Source organism: Rhipicephalus microplus, chromosome 9 (assembly GCF_043290135.1).
Source record: "Rhipicephalus microplus isolate Deutch F79 chromosome 9, USDA_Rmic, whole genome shotgun sequence".
NCBI lineage: Eukaryota > Metazoa > Arthropoda > Arachnida > Ixodida > Ixodidae > Rhipicephalus > Rhipicephalus microplus.
In genome coordinates, this window is record NC_134708.1 from 25,990,810 (window position 1) to 26,007,064 (window position 16,255).

At 44.8% G+C, this 16,255-nt stretch overlaps 1 protein-coding gene across 1 annotated transcript in view; it reads right to left on the minus strand.

Moving 5' to 3' along the window:
* The window catches only part of mfr (ferlin family C2 domain-containing myoferlin misfire), a 340,374-nt gene that overhangs the window by 110,170 nt on the left and 213,949 nt on the right, over positions 1-16,255 (minus strand). The window contains exons 4-5 of the mRNA XM_075873366.1: positions 8,179-8,281; positions 5,713-6,089 (exon numbers count right to left, since the gene is read on the minus strand). Of these exons, the coding sequence (XP_075729481.1) occupies positions 5,713-6,089; positions 8,179-8,281 (480 nt within the window). The remainder of the gene's footprint in view (positions 1-5,712; positions 6,090-8,178; positions 8,282-16,255) is intronic.

Consider the following 16,255-nt stretch of genomic DNA (forward strand, 5'->3'; position numbering starts at 1 on the left):
GCAGAGTGATATTTTGGTGTCACTGATTCGGAGTGTGTCCTATTAAGGGGACATGCAATTCGAAAAAAAAAAATAATAAGGGTCAATATTCTGTAGCCAATGCCAATGAAGTTTATGAGTTAATATGCTGACTGTATGGGCTTTAATGCTGATTTCAAATGTGTTATAGGTTTTATAATCAGTTGCACGGTTTTTGTCTTGTGTCATTACAATGTGTAAAGTATAGTTGATTTGAGACACGCTTTTCGTGCCCCTAGACATGTGTTGTTCTGGGCCAATAATGACCCATATTTCTGCACATTAACTGTAGAACGCAACTGAATATCGATAAAGCGCGTATCAAACATTTTAATGGTCAAAAATGTATGTGAGAATTATACCGCAACTCATACTAGTTTTTTACTATAGGTTCGTAAAAATAAAGAAGCGATATCTAGTTTTAAACAAAACACTTGCGTCCTGCACATGCTGTGGAATATGTGAGGGAATTTTCACTCTGACAGGGCTATCAGAAGTACCGAAAACATAATATCCAATCTCGAGAAGTTGCCCAAAAGCAGATCTTGAGAAAAACACATTTTAAAGGTGTAAGTAATAGCTCACCTATGCGAAAAAAAAATACGTTTGTCAAAATGATTTAGTCTTTACTGACAGCTTGGTAATCATGGTTATTTTGAGCATGTGGCTTTAGTGATCTCCTCAAGCTAATTACAATGGCAAACAGCCAGCTGAATATTTCTGGGGGACTCGGCACAATAAGCTTTTTTTAGTGTTTAGTAGCCATTTCTTGCGCTTTCTAAAATTTTAACCTTTGACCTTCTTCAAGTTTAGTTACAGTCCTCAGTTTTTTTTGTCGGTAAAGTAGAAAAGTGTAATTTCTGAAAGCTAATGTAATAACAAAAAAATTATAAATTCGGAAGAGAAACTTGCATTTTTCACTCGCATCTTCTCGTAACGAAAAATTTGGTGAATCTGAGTGCACTCTTTGTATAAAACATATTTATAGGCTGAATCTGAGTGACTGACAAGCAAACAAACAATTAATTTCAGTGGATCCCGAGTAGTACAAAATACGCTGATAGACAGCGAGAAACGCTGATTCAAGCATTCACTTAGGATCCCTGCAGATTCCTGAATATTCGTCAAATTTGCTCAGTATTCCCTGCCCTTACTTCTTGAAGTGAGTTTCCTGAAGTTGTAGTTCAGGTAGATGCAGGTACGATATTATACATATTGAACACGATATAAGGAGTGCCTCAGATTCATCCTTCGTGCTAAACAACAAATGTTGGTGCACGAATGCGTCTGCTGCTTACTCCTTGCATCTTCAATACGACATTCTTGCAGGCAACATTACGGAGCGACCACCTGTTAAACTACGCACTGTGCTTGGTGTGTGCAATGTGCATCTCCTTCTCCCTTTCTGTCTCTCTCTTTTACTTCCTTATTTTTTCCCCACGTGTGAGGCAGCAAACAACACGATCTAGTCTAGTTAAGCTCTCTACTTATATTTCTTCTCTATTTCTCTCTCTATAGGTACTAGTTCTAGCTCTCTGCATTTCCCATTAAAGTGGCCCTGCAACACTCTTTCAGCATGGTCAGAAAATGCTGCCGATCGGCAGTAGAGGCTCCCGACAACACGCGAGCCAAATATTATAGCGCTGCAGACAGCCTGGAATTTACAATAAATTAACAAAGTCAGCTAAAACTTGCTTTCTCTTCTCTCGACAAATCACGCAATATACTTAAAAATATCGCGTAACAAGCCCATCTATCAGCCATTGGCTGATTTGAACATGGCCCGCTCACTTGTTACAGAGATCGCTGCGGGAGGCCTCTATTTGTCTGCGCGTGCGCGCGCGATCATACTGAAAAAGCCGCGCAATCGAAAAAAAAGGAAAGAAAAAAATGCTCAAGGTCACTGGGCTTGCGTGACGTTTCTCTGTGGCCCTGCCATTCCTCCCTCCTTGGCTTCCACCGCTTTCGTCGCGACGAAAGAAGAGAGCATGCGATTGCAGCGCGTGCCAAATCTTTGTAACTCCACTCTCACTGGACAGATTCGTAAAAATGTTTGCGGCGTTGAATTTGTAAAGCAATAACCTCTTTCAGGGAATTCATTCCATGGTTACTTGAAAGAGTGTTTCGGGACTTCTTTAAGTTATTTCTTTGTCTGATTGTTGGGAAACCAGGCATATATGAGGCATTCGCTTGAGTTGCGCACGCACTCGAAAGCGCTACTCCTGAAGCGGGCATGGTAATCAAATTTCGGCCTCAATATTCAGCACACGATTCTCTTTTCGGGTGCCTCTTACCAAAATCAGAAAAAAAGAAGAAGAAAGTGCTGACTAATGCCAACTGAAGTTGTGAATTGTTGTACATACTATCACAATCTAGAAGCATACAGAAGAAACTGAGAACGCGCGTGTCTCAAGCAAGCTTCGAGAACTTGTTGCGACGGGTCTCTTGACCGTGAGAGAGGGCTGGGTTGATTGTTCCATAAGGGTGCGAGTGCATTCGATATAGTTGGGCGCAGGTGTAGCTTGCGCTTTATTGTATATTGTCCGAGTAATCGGCTGTGCTTTCACCCGCTGTGAGGTTCGTAGGCCGATGTGCCCGCCTAATGGAAACGTTGTATGCCGATCAATATAGCGCAAACTAAAAAAAAAAATAGAAACTCGTGCCCTACCAAGAAAAGAAAACGAAGCGAAGCTTGCGTGAGGCGCAATTCGGGCTCTTTCTTTCTTTCCTTCTTTTTTTTCTCTTTTTTCCTTTCTAGACTACACTGGCCAATACTAGCTAGAACAAGTCAGTCATGTCATGCTGGGGTTAATCGCCCTCGCAAAACAAGGCACAGCAAGAGAATAGAGAAACACAGATCTATCTATCTATCTATCTATCTATCTATCTATCTATCTATCTATCTATCTATCTATCTATCTATCTATCTATCTATCTATCTATCTATCTATCTATCTATCTATCTATCTATCTATCTATCTATCTATCTATCTATCTATCTATCTATCTGTCTGTCTGTCTGTCTGTCTGTCTGTCTGTCTGTCTGTCTGTCTGTCTGTCTGTCTGTCTGTCTGTCTGTCTGTCTGTCTGTCTGTCTGTCTGTCTGTCTGTCTGTCTGTCTGTCTGTCTGTCTGTCTGTCCGTCCTTTCGTCTATCTGTTTATCTTATGTTATATTGTTTTATCTATATTTTCATGCGTGGTATTTTTGGATGTATTTTGTTTAAATCTAAAATTATGTAAGCTGTACTAGCCACAGATCGCTCCTCAGTGTTCGAGAAGCATCACGTTTGTAGTGGATCGTTTTGTTAAGCTTCACACAGGACGTGAACACTCAAGATTGTTCCTGAGCTTGCGCGACTACCAGTGCTAAGGCAAGAAAGTTCGACGCGTGATGTCTGAAAGACAGCAAGCCCCAACTATGCTGACACCACAGGAATAAAAAAAAATGCTAGAACGCGTAATGTGTAGCGTTGTTTTCTTTCGACGGTAAACATAACTCTCTTAGAATTCAAGAGTTAAAAACTATGAATAAGTGATTTCACATACACCCACCAGCTTTTTCATCATGCCAGCGTCATCCACCAAGCCTACATCACGCCACCATCGTACAGCTTGTTCACCAAGCCACCCAACGAACACTTTTTGAATCACCACCATCAGCCAGCACTTTCCACTGTCACCACCACTAGCTCGCCACCACCAACCACCACCATCTGCCAGCATTTTTTTCCGCTCTGGCCGTCATTAGCCATTATTACTACTACAGTTGTCACAGTTTTCATTATATCCACTTTTATTTTCACCATATCCACCAACGATTCCAATATCCACCAACCCTGGATTTTCAATATGGTAGTGACTCCATTGTAATCGGCTATGCCATGTAGTGTACAGATCTCAGCTTGGTACACTATATATATTGCCACGTTCCATTTCACAAGTTTTTGTTATCGTTCCGAAACACCACACGATTCTCGGCGCAAACCGCGCCTGCAGGTTTCGAGAAGGTTCCGACTGTAGTAGATCATTTCGATAAGATCACGCCCACTGTGCGAACGGTAAAGATTGTTCTGGAACCTACGCCACCGCCAGCGATAACGCTAGAACATTCGACGGCAAGGGTATAAATGCCGACGCGCTTCGCCGCTAGTCAGTAGTTGATCGAAGGCCGACGCTGCGTTCGCCGCTATCAGTCCGAGACTGCTATCTGTGCAAGACTGCTGCTGTAATTAGACTTTCCCTTTACCGGGCACAGGTTCGCCCAAATAAACAGTTAAATCCCAACACGAAGTTTCCTGTCTTTGGCCACGTCACGACCCCGTGACAATATATATATATATATATATATATATATATATATATATATATATATATATATATATATATATATATATATATATATATATATATATATATATATATATATATATATATATATATATATATATGTATATTATTGCCCGTTATAATAAGCCCACCCATCATCTGCTCACTGCATCCCAGCATTGTCGCAATGGTGGGCGGAGCTTCTCAGCTTGGTACACCATGTGACCTACCATAATAAGCACCACCCATCATCTGCTTAGTGCTTCCCGGCATTATCGCAATGGTGGGCAGAGCCCATGATTGCCCACTATGTAGCCTCTACTTCTCACCATCGTTCCCACTTCACCCAACGTCTGTACACCATACCAACCAGTATGTACCGGCATACCATAATATCTACTACGTCCCGGCACATCTACAATAATTTCAACCATACCCACTATTATTTCCACAACACCCACCATGGTTTCCAGTATTTACAATGGTAGTTTTTTTGATTGCTTTACTTTTTACAATGTTCTTTTTTGTCCACTTCACCCATGCATCACTCCTAATGGGTCGGCTCGTTTCATCTTCGTTTCAGGCGCGTTCTTCACCAACGCTCGCAAGCTATTAACCGCTGGTAGAACTTACAATGCACGGGAAATGCTATCGATGAGTACTTTATATGGAACGTAAAGACACCGGTGATGTCGACGGTGAAAAATCGTCCAAAGTGTCCATACAATACAATCGTCCAATACAATCATCCAAAGTGTCCGTACCGCGATAACAATTCAGCCAGCATCGAGCAGTGAAGATACAGGATGATTATATGACTTTCGGTGGCAAGATATCATCGTTATCATTTCGGGCATTGTTGTCATCATCATTTTCTTGACATCTTTCGTCACGTGACCTACTTGAACCTATGTCTTTATGACTCCTAGTACTACAATTACTATACTACTACTCAGGCTGGGCAATCGCCTGCAAATTATGCAAGGCTACATCCGCCGGCCACCTAAACATCCTAGTCCAAATCTTGATCCATAGCCAAATCTTTTTTCGGGGCAGGGGAGGCATTTGTTGACCGCTTTGAACAACGCTTATTTTCATCATTTGTTTGTCGTAAAACACCCCATTTCACCCAACTTTTTTTTTTTGGGGGGGGGGGGGAGGGTCTAGATTTCTAGAACCCTTCCCTCTGGCTTTGGCCCAGTTACTACCACGACGACGAAAGCGGAATAGGGTAAACTGAGATATATTCACTCTCCGGGGAGCAAACAAATGAAATTTGCACAACGAAATTTTCTAGGCATTCACGCCACACGCTACCTATTTACTTCGCATCTGCACTGTTGCCTGCACGATCTCGACCCACTCACCGCTTTCGTTCGGGTGACTTGTTGGAAGTAGCTGCGAAGAGACTGATCACGGAGCCCTGTTTGCTCCGTGCCTCGTCATCCGAGAAGGCACCCCCTCCGTCACTGGTCCCGTAGCCGGCGGGCTGTTGTGACGAAGACTGCGCCATCGACGCACCGCCGTCCGCACAAGCAGCCGTCCCCGCTCCTCCCACGGGCGTAGCATGAGCCCCCGCCGTGGCTGCGTATGTTCGCTGCAGGTTGGCGATGTTCTGCTCGATGTCGAGCAGCGCCTGCCGGTCGTCGTCGAAGCTGCCCAAATTGGTGGGCAGGCCCGGGGCGTGCCATGCGCCCACAGAGCCATCGGGTGCAGTGTAGCTGACCTCCATCACGATCTTTGACTGTGGCAGGTGGAGAAATGGGTGGATTGATTGATTGATTGATTGATTGATTGATTGATTGATTGATTGATTGATAGATAGATAGATAGATGAATAGATAGATAGATAGATAGATAGATAGATAGATAGATAGATAGATAGATAGATAGATAGATAGATAGATAGATAGATAGATAGATAGATAGATAGATAGATAGATAGATAGATAGATAGATAGATAGATAGATAGATAGATAGATAGATAGATAGATAGATAGATAGATAGATAGATATATTCGAGAGAGAACGGACAACACACATGAAGAGAGGCGACTATACGGGTGCTTACCGAAGGAAAGCACCCAACAAAGCAGTTTATTTAATGATTGATTTTGTATTCAATGATTGATTGTATCACCGATTGGTTTAGTGAGTGAGTAAGTGAGTGGCTTAAATAAATACTGGAAAGCTTCACTGAAACGGTGGGGACATGCGGGTTGATTGAAGATTGGATTTATTTGGTGTTCATTGATTGAACAACACACATATATTTGATGAGTGATTGATTAGTTTGACTGAAAACTGATGACCTGCATGAACACCAGTTGTAACTTGTTTTCTTCTTCTACGTTACTTTGGCCTTTAGCCAGAGGTATTCTGTAGTAATGCAGAGCAAGTTAATTTTGCAGACGCAGCGTATTCTGTAGGAGCAATTTCTTCATTGGTAGTAATCCTTTAATGTCGAGTAGTTGATGGTCTATCACTAAATTGCTCTGATGCATCAATTGGAGAGGAACGTCGATCGCCTACGCAGAAAAGCACTCCACTACACACTTTCATATGGTTTTTATGACGAAACTCTACGTTATAGCTTACTAGAACTACGGTATAGTATGTATTTCACCTCCACGTGACGTTATCCTATGGCAGGCATGAGCAAAAGCCACGAGAAAGCAGCTTATGTGGGTGCTGGGTCTTCAGAGGATAACGAAAGCAGAGCAGTACACTACTCCGCCCGAATACTTCTTCCTTGTACCCTGTGTAGCAGCAACTTTGACCCCGGATTTAGCAACCAACACCTAATACAACATACGCAGATATGCTGCAGCTATATTTTCTGAAGTTACGAACTCTGCCTCATTCGACTCTGGTACTTAATAGAAAAAAAAGAGAGAGACCCTTTTGTGCAGACTGAAAACCATACCGTATGGCGGCCTAGCCAAAATAGACCAAACAGACCCCGAACAAGTTAGTGCTCTGTTAAAGTCAAGGGCAGCTGCGATGGCAAGTATCGCATCACTTGGTCCTGTCAGTGTAATAAAAGCATCGCTCGAATGGCGCAGCCTGTGTGGGAGGGATGGAAGGAGGCTTATTCCAGCCCAGCTCCCGGGGCTCTTCTGAGCCTCGTGGAGCGGGCACGGGTTGATTCGCAGTTCAACGAAGCCCCTGCAATAGGAAGCTGCCTGAGCTAATCTTGAATAAACAGCAGTAGGCGACCAACTTTCCGCAATAAATGTTTTATTCATTCGTCCATTTCTTTTGGTTTCTTTATCAATTTGTAGTTCCTTTATGAATGAGTGAGCTTCTCGTATATCGCGCAGGTTTTTTCACCCTATATATTTCAACATAGCCTTCGCATATAATATAGTACTTTATTCATATTTTATTTTCTGCAGAACCGTGGTGTAACTCGTTTGTATGATACACATTTTGCATGCTTTGATCTATAGCTATCACACTCATCGTCTCAGCGTGAGGCCCTTGGTCGGCAACTCAACATTAACAGATACTTTACGCGACCAGTGTAAACACGTTCGTGCCACGTCACCTGTAGCCGTCGACCCACAGAATCCGCGCCCGATCCACTGCCGTCACATGTAACATCAGCTGAAGTCTTGTTCCTGCATGGGGGACTAGTCCAGACCTTTCGGACTGCTGTCTCGCGACTGAGAAATCGATCAACGAGGCACCGAACAAAAACAGTCGCTTTGCGGCCATCGGTCATTTGCGGCCAACTTGATAGCTCTGGCAGTGCTGGTCGCTGGCGCGAATGAGCATTAAACAGGCTTAAAGCACAGTAAGACGACGCTGAATTGCGGGGCGCACTCACGTTGGCCACTGGCTTGTTGTTGTCGTCCACAACGTCGTCCTCGATGGCCGCGTACCCTTCCTCGGCGACTCGTTGGAGCACCATGCCGTAGCGCCCTAGAACCCTGCACGGAGAGGACGAGTGCTGATGAAAGAACATACGAAAAAATGGGGAATCGGTGTGAGAGCTTATTGCGTTTCCAAGCGAATATACACCCTCGAGAAGCATTCGCATCGTCGCCGTTGGCGTCGCCGTCATGTCCGGATATTACCGGCGTGTACACGACTGCCGGGCGTTGTGGTCTTGGAAACCCCTAGTTAAGAACAGTCGGTAATGCTGACCCTTAAATTTAGACTGAATGACGCCAATGTGTTTAGAAAGCGTGTTTAATGATTTGAAATATTTCGTATTATAGTGTTTAGAAAACGTTTATTGCGCATAATTATGCGTCAGTAGCCGTGATTTGGTCATTTCATGAACACTTGTAGAACCAGGCCCCATTAAGCCAGTATCAGCCGACATTATCCAGCAGTGTTCATCGTTTGTCTAACTTAAAGCAACATTATCTCTCATTTAGGCAATAACGCTCAAAGGTATGTCAATATTAACCAGCATGACGTCGATTCACAAGGTGCGTGGGATCTGCCAAATTTTTTTACCTTTGACTTATCATTGTTTAGCGATGCATGGCCGTGGGCGATGGCGTCATATCAGACAGTTTAGAGCGAACTCAGTATAAACGGAATCTATATAGGATTCCATGAAACACCAATAGGCATTGCCACCTAACAGCCCCACCGCCACCGTTCAACCAGTGTCTAACCGGAAATGTGGCGGCACCACCCTAAATTATTAAGAATAATGCTACGTTATATCTGTATATCACCTTACAAATTAATAAGGTGCTCAAACGTCACTTGCGCCAACCCAATCACTGTCATGCGTATATGCCTCTACCACAGCACTGTATAGTTGTTATAGACACAAACAGGCAAGGTTTCAACATCCCGAAATGACGACACTAAAGCCAATTCGAAAAATGTTCTACAATATGAGCCATACACACTCAAGCATAAAATTATCAATGATGACGAGCCCCGAAACGCCCACGGAAGTCTGGCCACGCTCAGGCTAGACCCTTAACAAGGTACCGTGATAGTGTTCTGGCGCTGCGACTACGTCTGGCGTCTAGCGATGGCAGCTCACCCAGCGTAAACAACGTGTACGTCGTAAGGCGTTATGTCGGAAGCAGTACACTCAGTCATTAGGCGTCTTTCATGCAAACCACGGCTGCTTCGAAGCACGTTTCTGGTGGTCATGCTCATCATACGAGTATAAAAAATCAAGAAATGCGCGCACACACGTGAAGGAGTTTGTGGGTGAACTCCACGGTCAATTACGACCTTACAGCACGTGTAGGCTCTACCACAGCCATAGCTGCGCCATTCAGCGAGAATTTGCATAAATGCTCAAACCAATGACAATCCGCCTCTTTCGCGACGACACGGGGCACGTTGGCTTCCTTTCGCGGGATATCGCAAAGTGCCCCTTCGTCTGGGAGGCTAAGGTTAAGGCAATACCTGTCTACATTCAAACAATTCTTTACTTCTGTAACTTCCCTCAACTTACGGTTCGTTGCTGACAAAGGCTTTTCTTGTTGAGGTACATTCCTTGTTTCTAGTTTTCGATTGCAAGATTAAACTCTAGAAAATTTAGATGAAAATTACGGCATTACTTCCCAGCCAAACGTAACATTGGAATGAACGAGAGCGAACATTTAATTTGCGATATGCGTGGTATTTACATTAGCAGCAGAAAGTAGTTAAATTAAGAGTATATTGCACAAAGGGATGGCAGACAGGTGCATGGAAGTTCTGGAGGCAGAGCGTGTCTTTATTAGATGCGAAGTAGCTCTTTGACTCACGTGTGTAACGTTGTACGTATGTGCGTGCGTCCATACGAACGCACCGCAACGCGTTCCCACCGCCGCAAGTATTAGAGCGATGCGAGGTATGTTACGCCGAAGCTGCGCGTTTACGTCACACTCTCCTTGCAAGCTTACCTCGCTGGTGCGCGCTGACGTCACTTTCTGCCTCACCCGTTACGCGTTCTCTGCAGCACCCGCAGCCGCTGGCTCCTCCGCCCACTCGCAACAGATTTCTCTCAAGCTTCACCCTCTCCACCACCCACATTATCTGACCACGCATTGAGTGTGAACACTCTTTCGGCTCGCTGGCTCGTTCATCTGCGATGAAACTTACATGAAACTCAACGCACCTTCTGTGTTTTTGCGTTTCAAGCAAACATTTACTCGAGTAAACGATACATCGAATTTCCCTTCAAACCGTTGTTCCAGCACCTACGTCGACGCCCGTTTCAACCGGGTCAGCGCCGAGCGCACCGCTGATGCTTCGCATCTCATCAGAGTTCCCTTCGGGAAGATGGTCCATATTTTTTCTTAAGTTTTAAGCGCAGCAGGAGCTCCTTACTTGTAGGTTGAAGCGACAGTAAAGATATATACATTTTTTGTTGCATGTGTCAATTACATTTTCATGATTCCTTAATCATCCGCAATTCGAAAAGCAGACATTCACCTGCTTCATCATAGAGTTAATGAATCTATGAAATGAAAAGTTAATGAAAAGCAGACATTCATCATAGAGCTAATGAATCTATGATGGTGAAACCCACAAGAGCAGAGTTCTCAAAGTGAAACTTATCAATATAAACTGGTAAAACTGCTTCTTAGACTAGTTGGTTCATGATCAGGGTAAATTCAGTCAGTGAATTGTAATAAACACCGCGCTCTTCGGAATGCCGTATCTATGCATTTTCTACATAAATAAACACACTACCTAGTACTTACCTATTCATGTTGTACCTAAAATATGCGTAATATTTGGTTTTTTATTCACAATGTTCAGTAGCAAGAAGACAGATCAAGATAGGTGGGTGTTGAGCAAGGGGTTAAACTTTGCCGGTGCTTGAATCGTTGCACAGACAGGCCAACAGACACACAGGCCAAAATTAGGGCGTTGAGGTATCCCAAGCAGTTTTTTTTCTATTGATGTGATGTAAGGAGATGTTAATGCACCAATAGGGTGCCGGCTACTCCTTATCGCTTAAAATTGTCTAATAACAATGTTTACACAAGATCCAAGTCTCCGAGTGTAGCAAGTCCACAACACATAAAGTATACAATTTAGCATAAGCAGTAATATATTGCCTCCAAAACTCGTGGGGTTACTAAAGCATTCACCTAAGACCACTCAAAGGAAAAAATCCATCTTCTCTATTCTCATCGATCGACGTAATTGTCCTCCTTCACCCCTTTGCGAAAGCTTCTGCACTTAGCCTGATTATGCGCTACGTTCCAGGATTGGAGGCATTGCTAGCTTTCCACACGTCATGTGGTTTTGCATAGACATTGGTTATCGAGCCCCCTTTGACCAGTGGAGACTATTGTGATGACACACTCACGTGACGACAGGTTATGTGACGTCGTATTGGCATGGAAAATTTTGGGGGTCTGTGACGTCATGGTTCCGTCACGTGGGGACGTCTTCCTGTGATGACGATTTTTTGCATTACTTGTATTGACACCAATGGAGTCAACGTCGATGCTTATTTTTAGTTTTTTATGAGGCATCTATGCCTTTCGCCGTAATAACGCGTCTGTCACGCAGTATGGCTCCTTCTGCAATGCAGAGAAGTCCAGCACACGATCGTATAAATACCTGAATGCTTGGCAAAGTGTTCCGCACACTTTTGCGTTCATATGTCACAAGGAGTGTAACATGCACCCTAACTTTTTTCTCTGTCGCGACCGAGTATTATGTACAGTCACGGCCATACGATAAAAAAATTTGGCGCTTCACAAATACCAAAGTGTGGTAATGGAAAGACTGTGTCCATTGACACATCTGGTCTGGCCAGAAAATAACACGATACGCGTGTCTCCCTTTTTTGGCACCTCTCTCACATATAGGACGGCAGCGAGGATCCACCTTCGCTTGATCAACTCACCACTCCCTCGCCCGTGGCGTGGGCTCGAAGTCACAGTTTTGCCAAAAGGGCGAAGCGAACGCGATAGCGACATATTCGAGTGTTTTCGAAGCAAGGCTAGCACCTCTAGGAGCAATATCAATTGTAGTAAACATGCGCTTGTTAAGTAACCAGACTAGCTGGGTCGCGGCCACAGTAGATGACCACAACGAGTCTCGTGCGTAGTGACAGCGTTGATATACAAAGTGAGGCTGGTACTCATCTGATTTAGATCCGATCTCGCGTAACTATACACAACGCTGCTGTAAGATAATATGGCCGATCCATGTACACTTTTGGCAGAGTTTTTTTTTTGGTGTTTAGAGCGCAGCCCGTAGAAGCCCCCGCCTGATGTGGTGGCACAAGCCGCACGCTGATCCTTGCCGTGGCAACCATAAGTGCCCCCCCCTCCCCATTTCTTTGTTCGCTCACGAGATAAGCGAGTGCGCAAACGACCCCAGCCGGAAATGCAATCTTCGCACCACACAAGGAGGAGACTAGCGCATTCTTTCCCGTATATATATATATATATATATATATATATATATATATATATATATATATATATATATATATATATATATATATATATATATATATATATATATATATACGAGCGCACGAACCCTGCAACAAAAATAAAAACAAAAAATACAAAAGAAGACACCAGCAGGTTTAAAAAGTTATCTTACTTTTATTTTCCTAATGGTGTGTAGGTCTGCTCAACTGTACACATACATATACGTGAATGACAGCGGCTCTGGTGGCGGCAGCGGTGGGGACGATGACCAAAAAAAAAACAGCCGAGATGGGCCATTTAATTGCTATCGCAATAAAAATGACTGCAACCCGAGCCTCAAGATGCAGCTCCGACCTATACAACGAGCCGAGGAGGTGGCGGCCAGTATGAGTCGTTCTTGAGAAGAGGAAAAAAAAGCACCAAGTTTCTGCCTGCCTCTTAGGCGACGTGGTGCAGTGCCATATAGCGGAGGGAGCGAAGGAGGGTAAATATAATAGTAGAAAGATATAAAAAAATAGGCCAGGCAAACGACGGAAATAGAAGGTGCTAGGAAAGTTGGGAGTCACTCAAAGAAATCCGAGGACGGGGCATCACACTGCGAGACCTGCACGGTGTCAGGAGATCGTGGAGGGCGAACCAGTCGTCGAAAGCAATGCTGGTGGCGGAGGTCGTGGGCGGCACAACCTTTTAGCTTGAAATCCTCCGAGCAACTCAATACATCCTCTCGTAAATAAAGTTGGTCCTCTCTCTCTCCTCTCTCTCTCTCTTTCTCTCTCTCTGCATAAGTGGGCACAGCAATGTTACGCTAGAAAAGTGTGAGCCTTGTATAGTCCAAAGGAAGGTGCGACCGACGCAACCGGCGTCCTTTGACACGCACCGGCCATGACCTGGCACCATCCACGCCTGGGCACGGACAGGCAGACGGATGAATGGACGGACATACGGGCGTGAGCATCTTTCGCTTTATACGTTATGGACCAGCCGTGGGACAGTGGGAAAATGCGGCGCATTAAATATTTACGCGACTCCACGAAGTGAACGATTCCGCGAAAGCGAAGCTAGCCCTGAAGTCCGTAATAGCCACGTTGAAGTCGCCGACTATTATGAAGGACGGGCGAATGGACTCACATTAACGGGCGGGCGGACGCAGGACGAACAGACAGATGCGTGGACGGACAGCAAAGGTGATCATGTATTGCGCTTTCATATACTTCATTGATGTACATACGAGGTCGGTTTTTTAAAGACGACAGTCTTTTTGGGAACCTTCGACGGAAAAATTTTGGTCTGTCTGTTTGTCTGTCTGTCTGTCTGTCTGTCTGTCTGTCTGTCTGTCTGTCTGTCTGTCTGTGTGTCTGTGTGTCTGTGTGTCTGTACATTTGTCTGTTTGTCCGCCCTAACGATACCTCAAACGGCACCAAACGGCCAAAGCCATCCGCAGCGCCCACCAATATTGCTCAAGGTTTAAGCGTTCAAAGTTGTGCGATTGTCAATTAAGAAGCAATTATTGCGCATATCTGAGGCGCCACAACAACGCTTCGATGTTTTCTATGTCTGCCTTTATACTAGAAGAGGCGCACAGAAGTAACTCTAAGGAATGTAGCGTTTAATCGCGCTGCGCTGACATTGCAACGCGATGATCAATAAGGTGTTTCCAACGCTTTGCTACGACGTCACGGTGGTGGCAGCTGCCCGTCGCTTTGCGTTCTGCACCTTATCACCTCCGATACTGGCGCGCATATTTTTCCTCGGGCTGCACGCCTTCGTTTTCGAAGATAACTGCCAGATGGCACTTGTGTCTAACGTGCCTAAATGTGCTCGTTCGCCCCCACCACACGCTCGAGGCACTCTAACGCAGCGCCTGCAGAATACCATTCACCGATTTTCTTGCGCAGAACATGAAATAAACGTTTTCTTCATTCACTCCAGACGCAAGACTATCGTCTTTCGACGACAATTACAGTGTCACATGTATATTCGGGCCAATTTTTTACACGGATGTTCCAGATAATTTTTGTGCAGGAGTTCAATTTCAATTTTGTGGAGGCCACGCCGGGCTAGAGGGGCAGCACGCGCGCACGACGTGCAGGTGCCGCTCCTTGATTGATTTGTGGGGTTTAACGTCCCAAAACCACCATATGATTATGAGAGACGCCGTAGTGGAGGGCTCCGGAAATTTAGACCACCTGGGGTTCTTTAACGTGCACCCAAATCTGAGCACACGGGGAGGTGCCGCTCCTCTAGCCCGGCTGAGGTGTGGCGTGACGGACGCAATGGCCTACAAGGCAATGTCTGAAAGAGCTTCGCTCTTAAAACGACGCTGTCCCGTATCTTCCTTCGAAGTACACGTGTCTACTTGGCCACGGTGAAACGCCTGTGAGCGGGGCTTCCCATTACCATCTTTGGTACTGCATTATTTACAATATTCACATTCTTACATTACTTGCATAAACGGTTTGGTTAAATGATTTGTGATCTCAACAAAAACAATTCAAAAAGTTTCAGGAAAATATCATTTGGAAAAAGACTGAAATGTCGGGTGATTCAATTAAAAACAGGTAACTAAACCCGTTGCGGTAGTTCTTTGAAATAGCTAACTGGGCGTTCCTTTAAAGCTCGCGACATTCGAAGCGCTCTTCCTCCGGGATCGTTGATGGGGCTCCATGGTGCAGATCCGTCACCTCTTTGGAGCGTCTGATTTCAGAATGGGATGGCTTTTGCTCTCCCGTAGTAGAGTAAAAGTACTCTATATCGTCAACAGATTTTGTTAATCACAGAGCTATCGGTTGCGACGCTCTCAGGCCTAACCAAATGTGAGACCCATGGGGTGGCTTTTTGCTCTCCCATAGTAGAGTACTAAGTACCCAATGTATGTAGACTACATCTTTGTCTGGACTTCGGCAGTCACACGTCCTCAGATGTTCCCGGCTTCAAAGAGCAGGAACAATGGTTGCCAACTACTTGTTCAAATAAGGTCTCAGCATATCACCAGAAAAATGCGCGCTGGTGGAGTTCACTCGCAAAGCAATTACCCATTTTGTCATCTCAATCTGCGGGCGACCGATTTCTTACGCCAGAACCCACCCGTTTCTGGGCATCATTATTGATAGGGACCTCTGTGTGGGTCCGCATGTGGCCTATATGAAGAAGCGCCTGACCGCTATTTCCAAATTGTTCAAGTTCCTGGCAGGAAAGACGTGGGGGATGTCAGTAGACGCAATGATGGAACTCTTTAGAGCCCTGTTTCTTGGTTTACTGAGATATATCTTGTCCGTGCTTAGCAATACCTGCAAGACCAGTGTTCGTGTTCTACAGGCAGTACAAGCCCAAGCACTGAAATTGTGCCTTGGTCTGCCCAGATATACGTCAACAGGGGCAACAATTGCAATTGCTGGTGACTATCTGATACAAACTCACATTGTTGTAGAAGTCCAAAGAACACACATCAGACACTTCGCACGTGCTCCCTGTCATCAACTTGCACTGTTGCCTTCAAAGAGGCGCCAAGCATCGTTCGCTAAAATGATTGTGAAG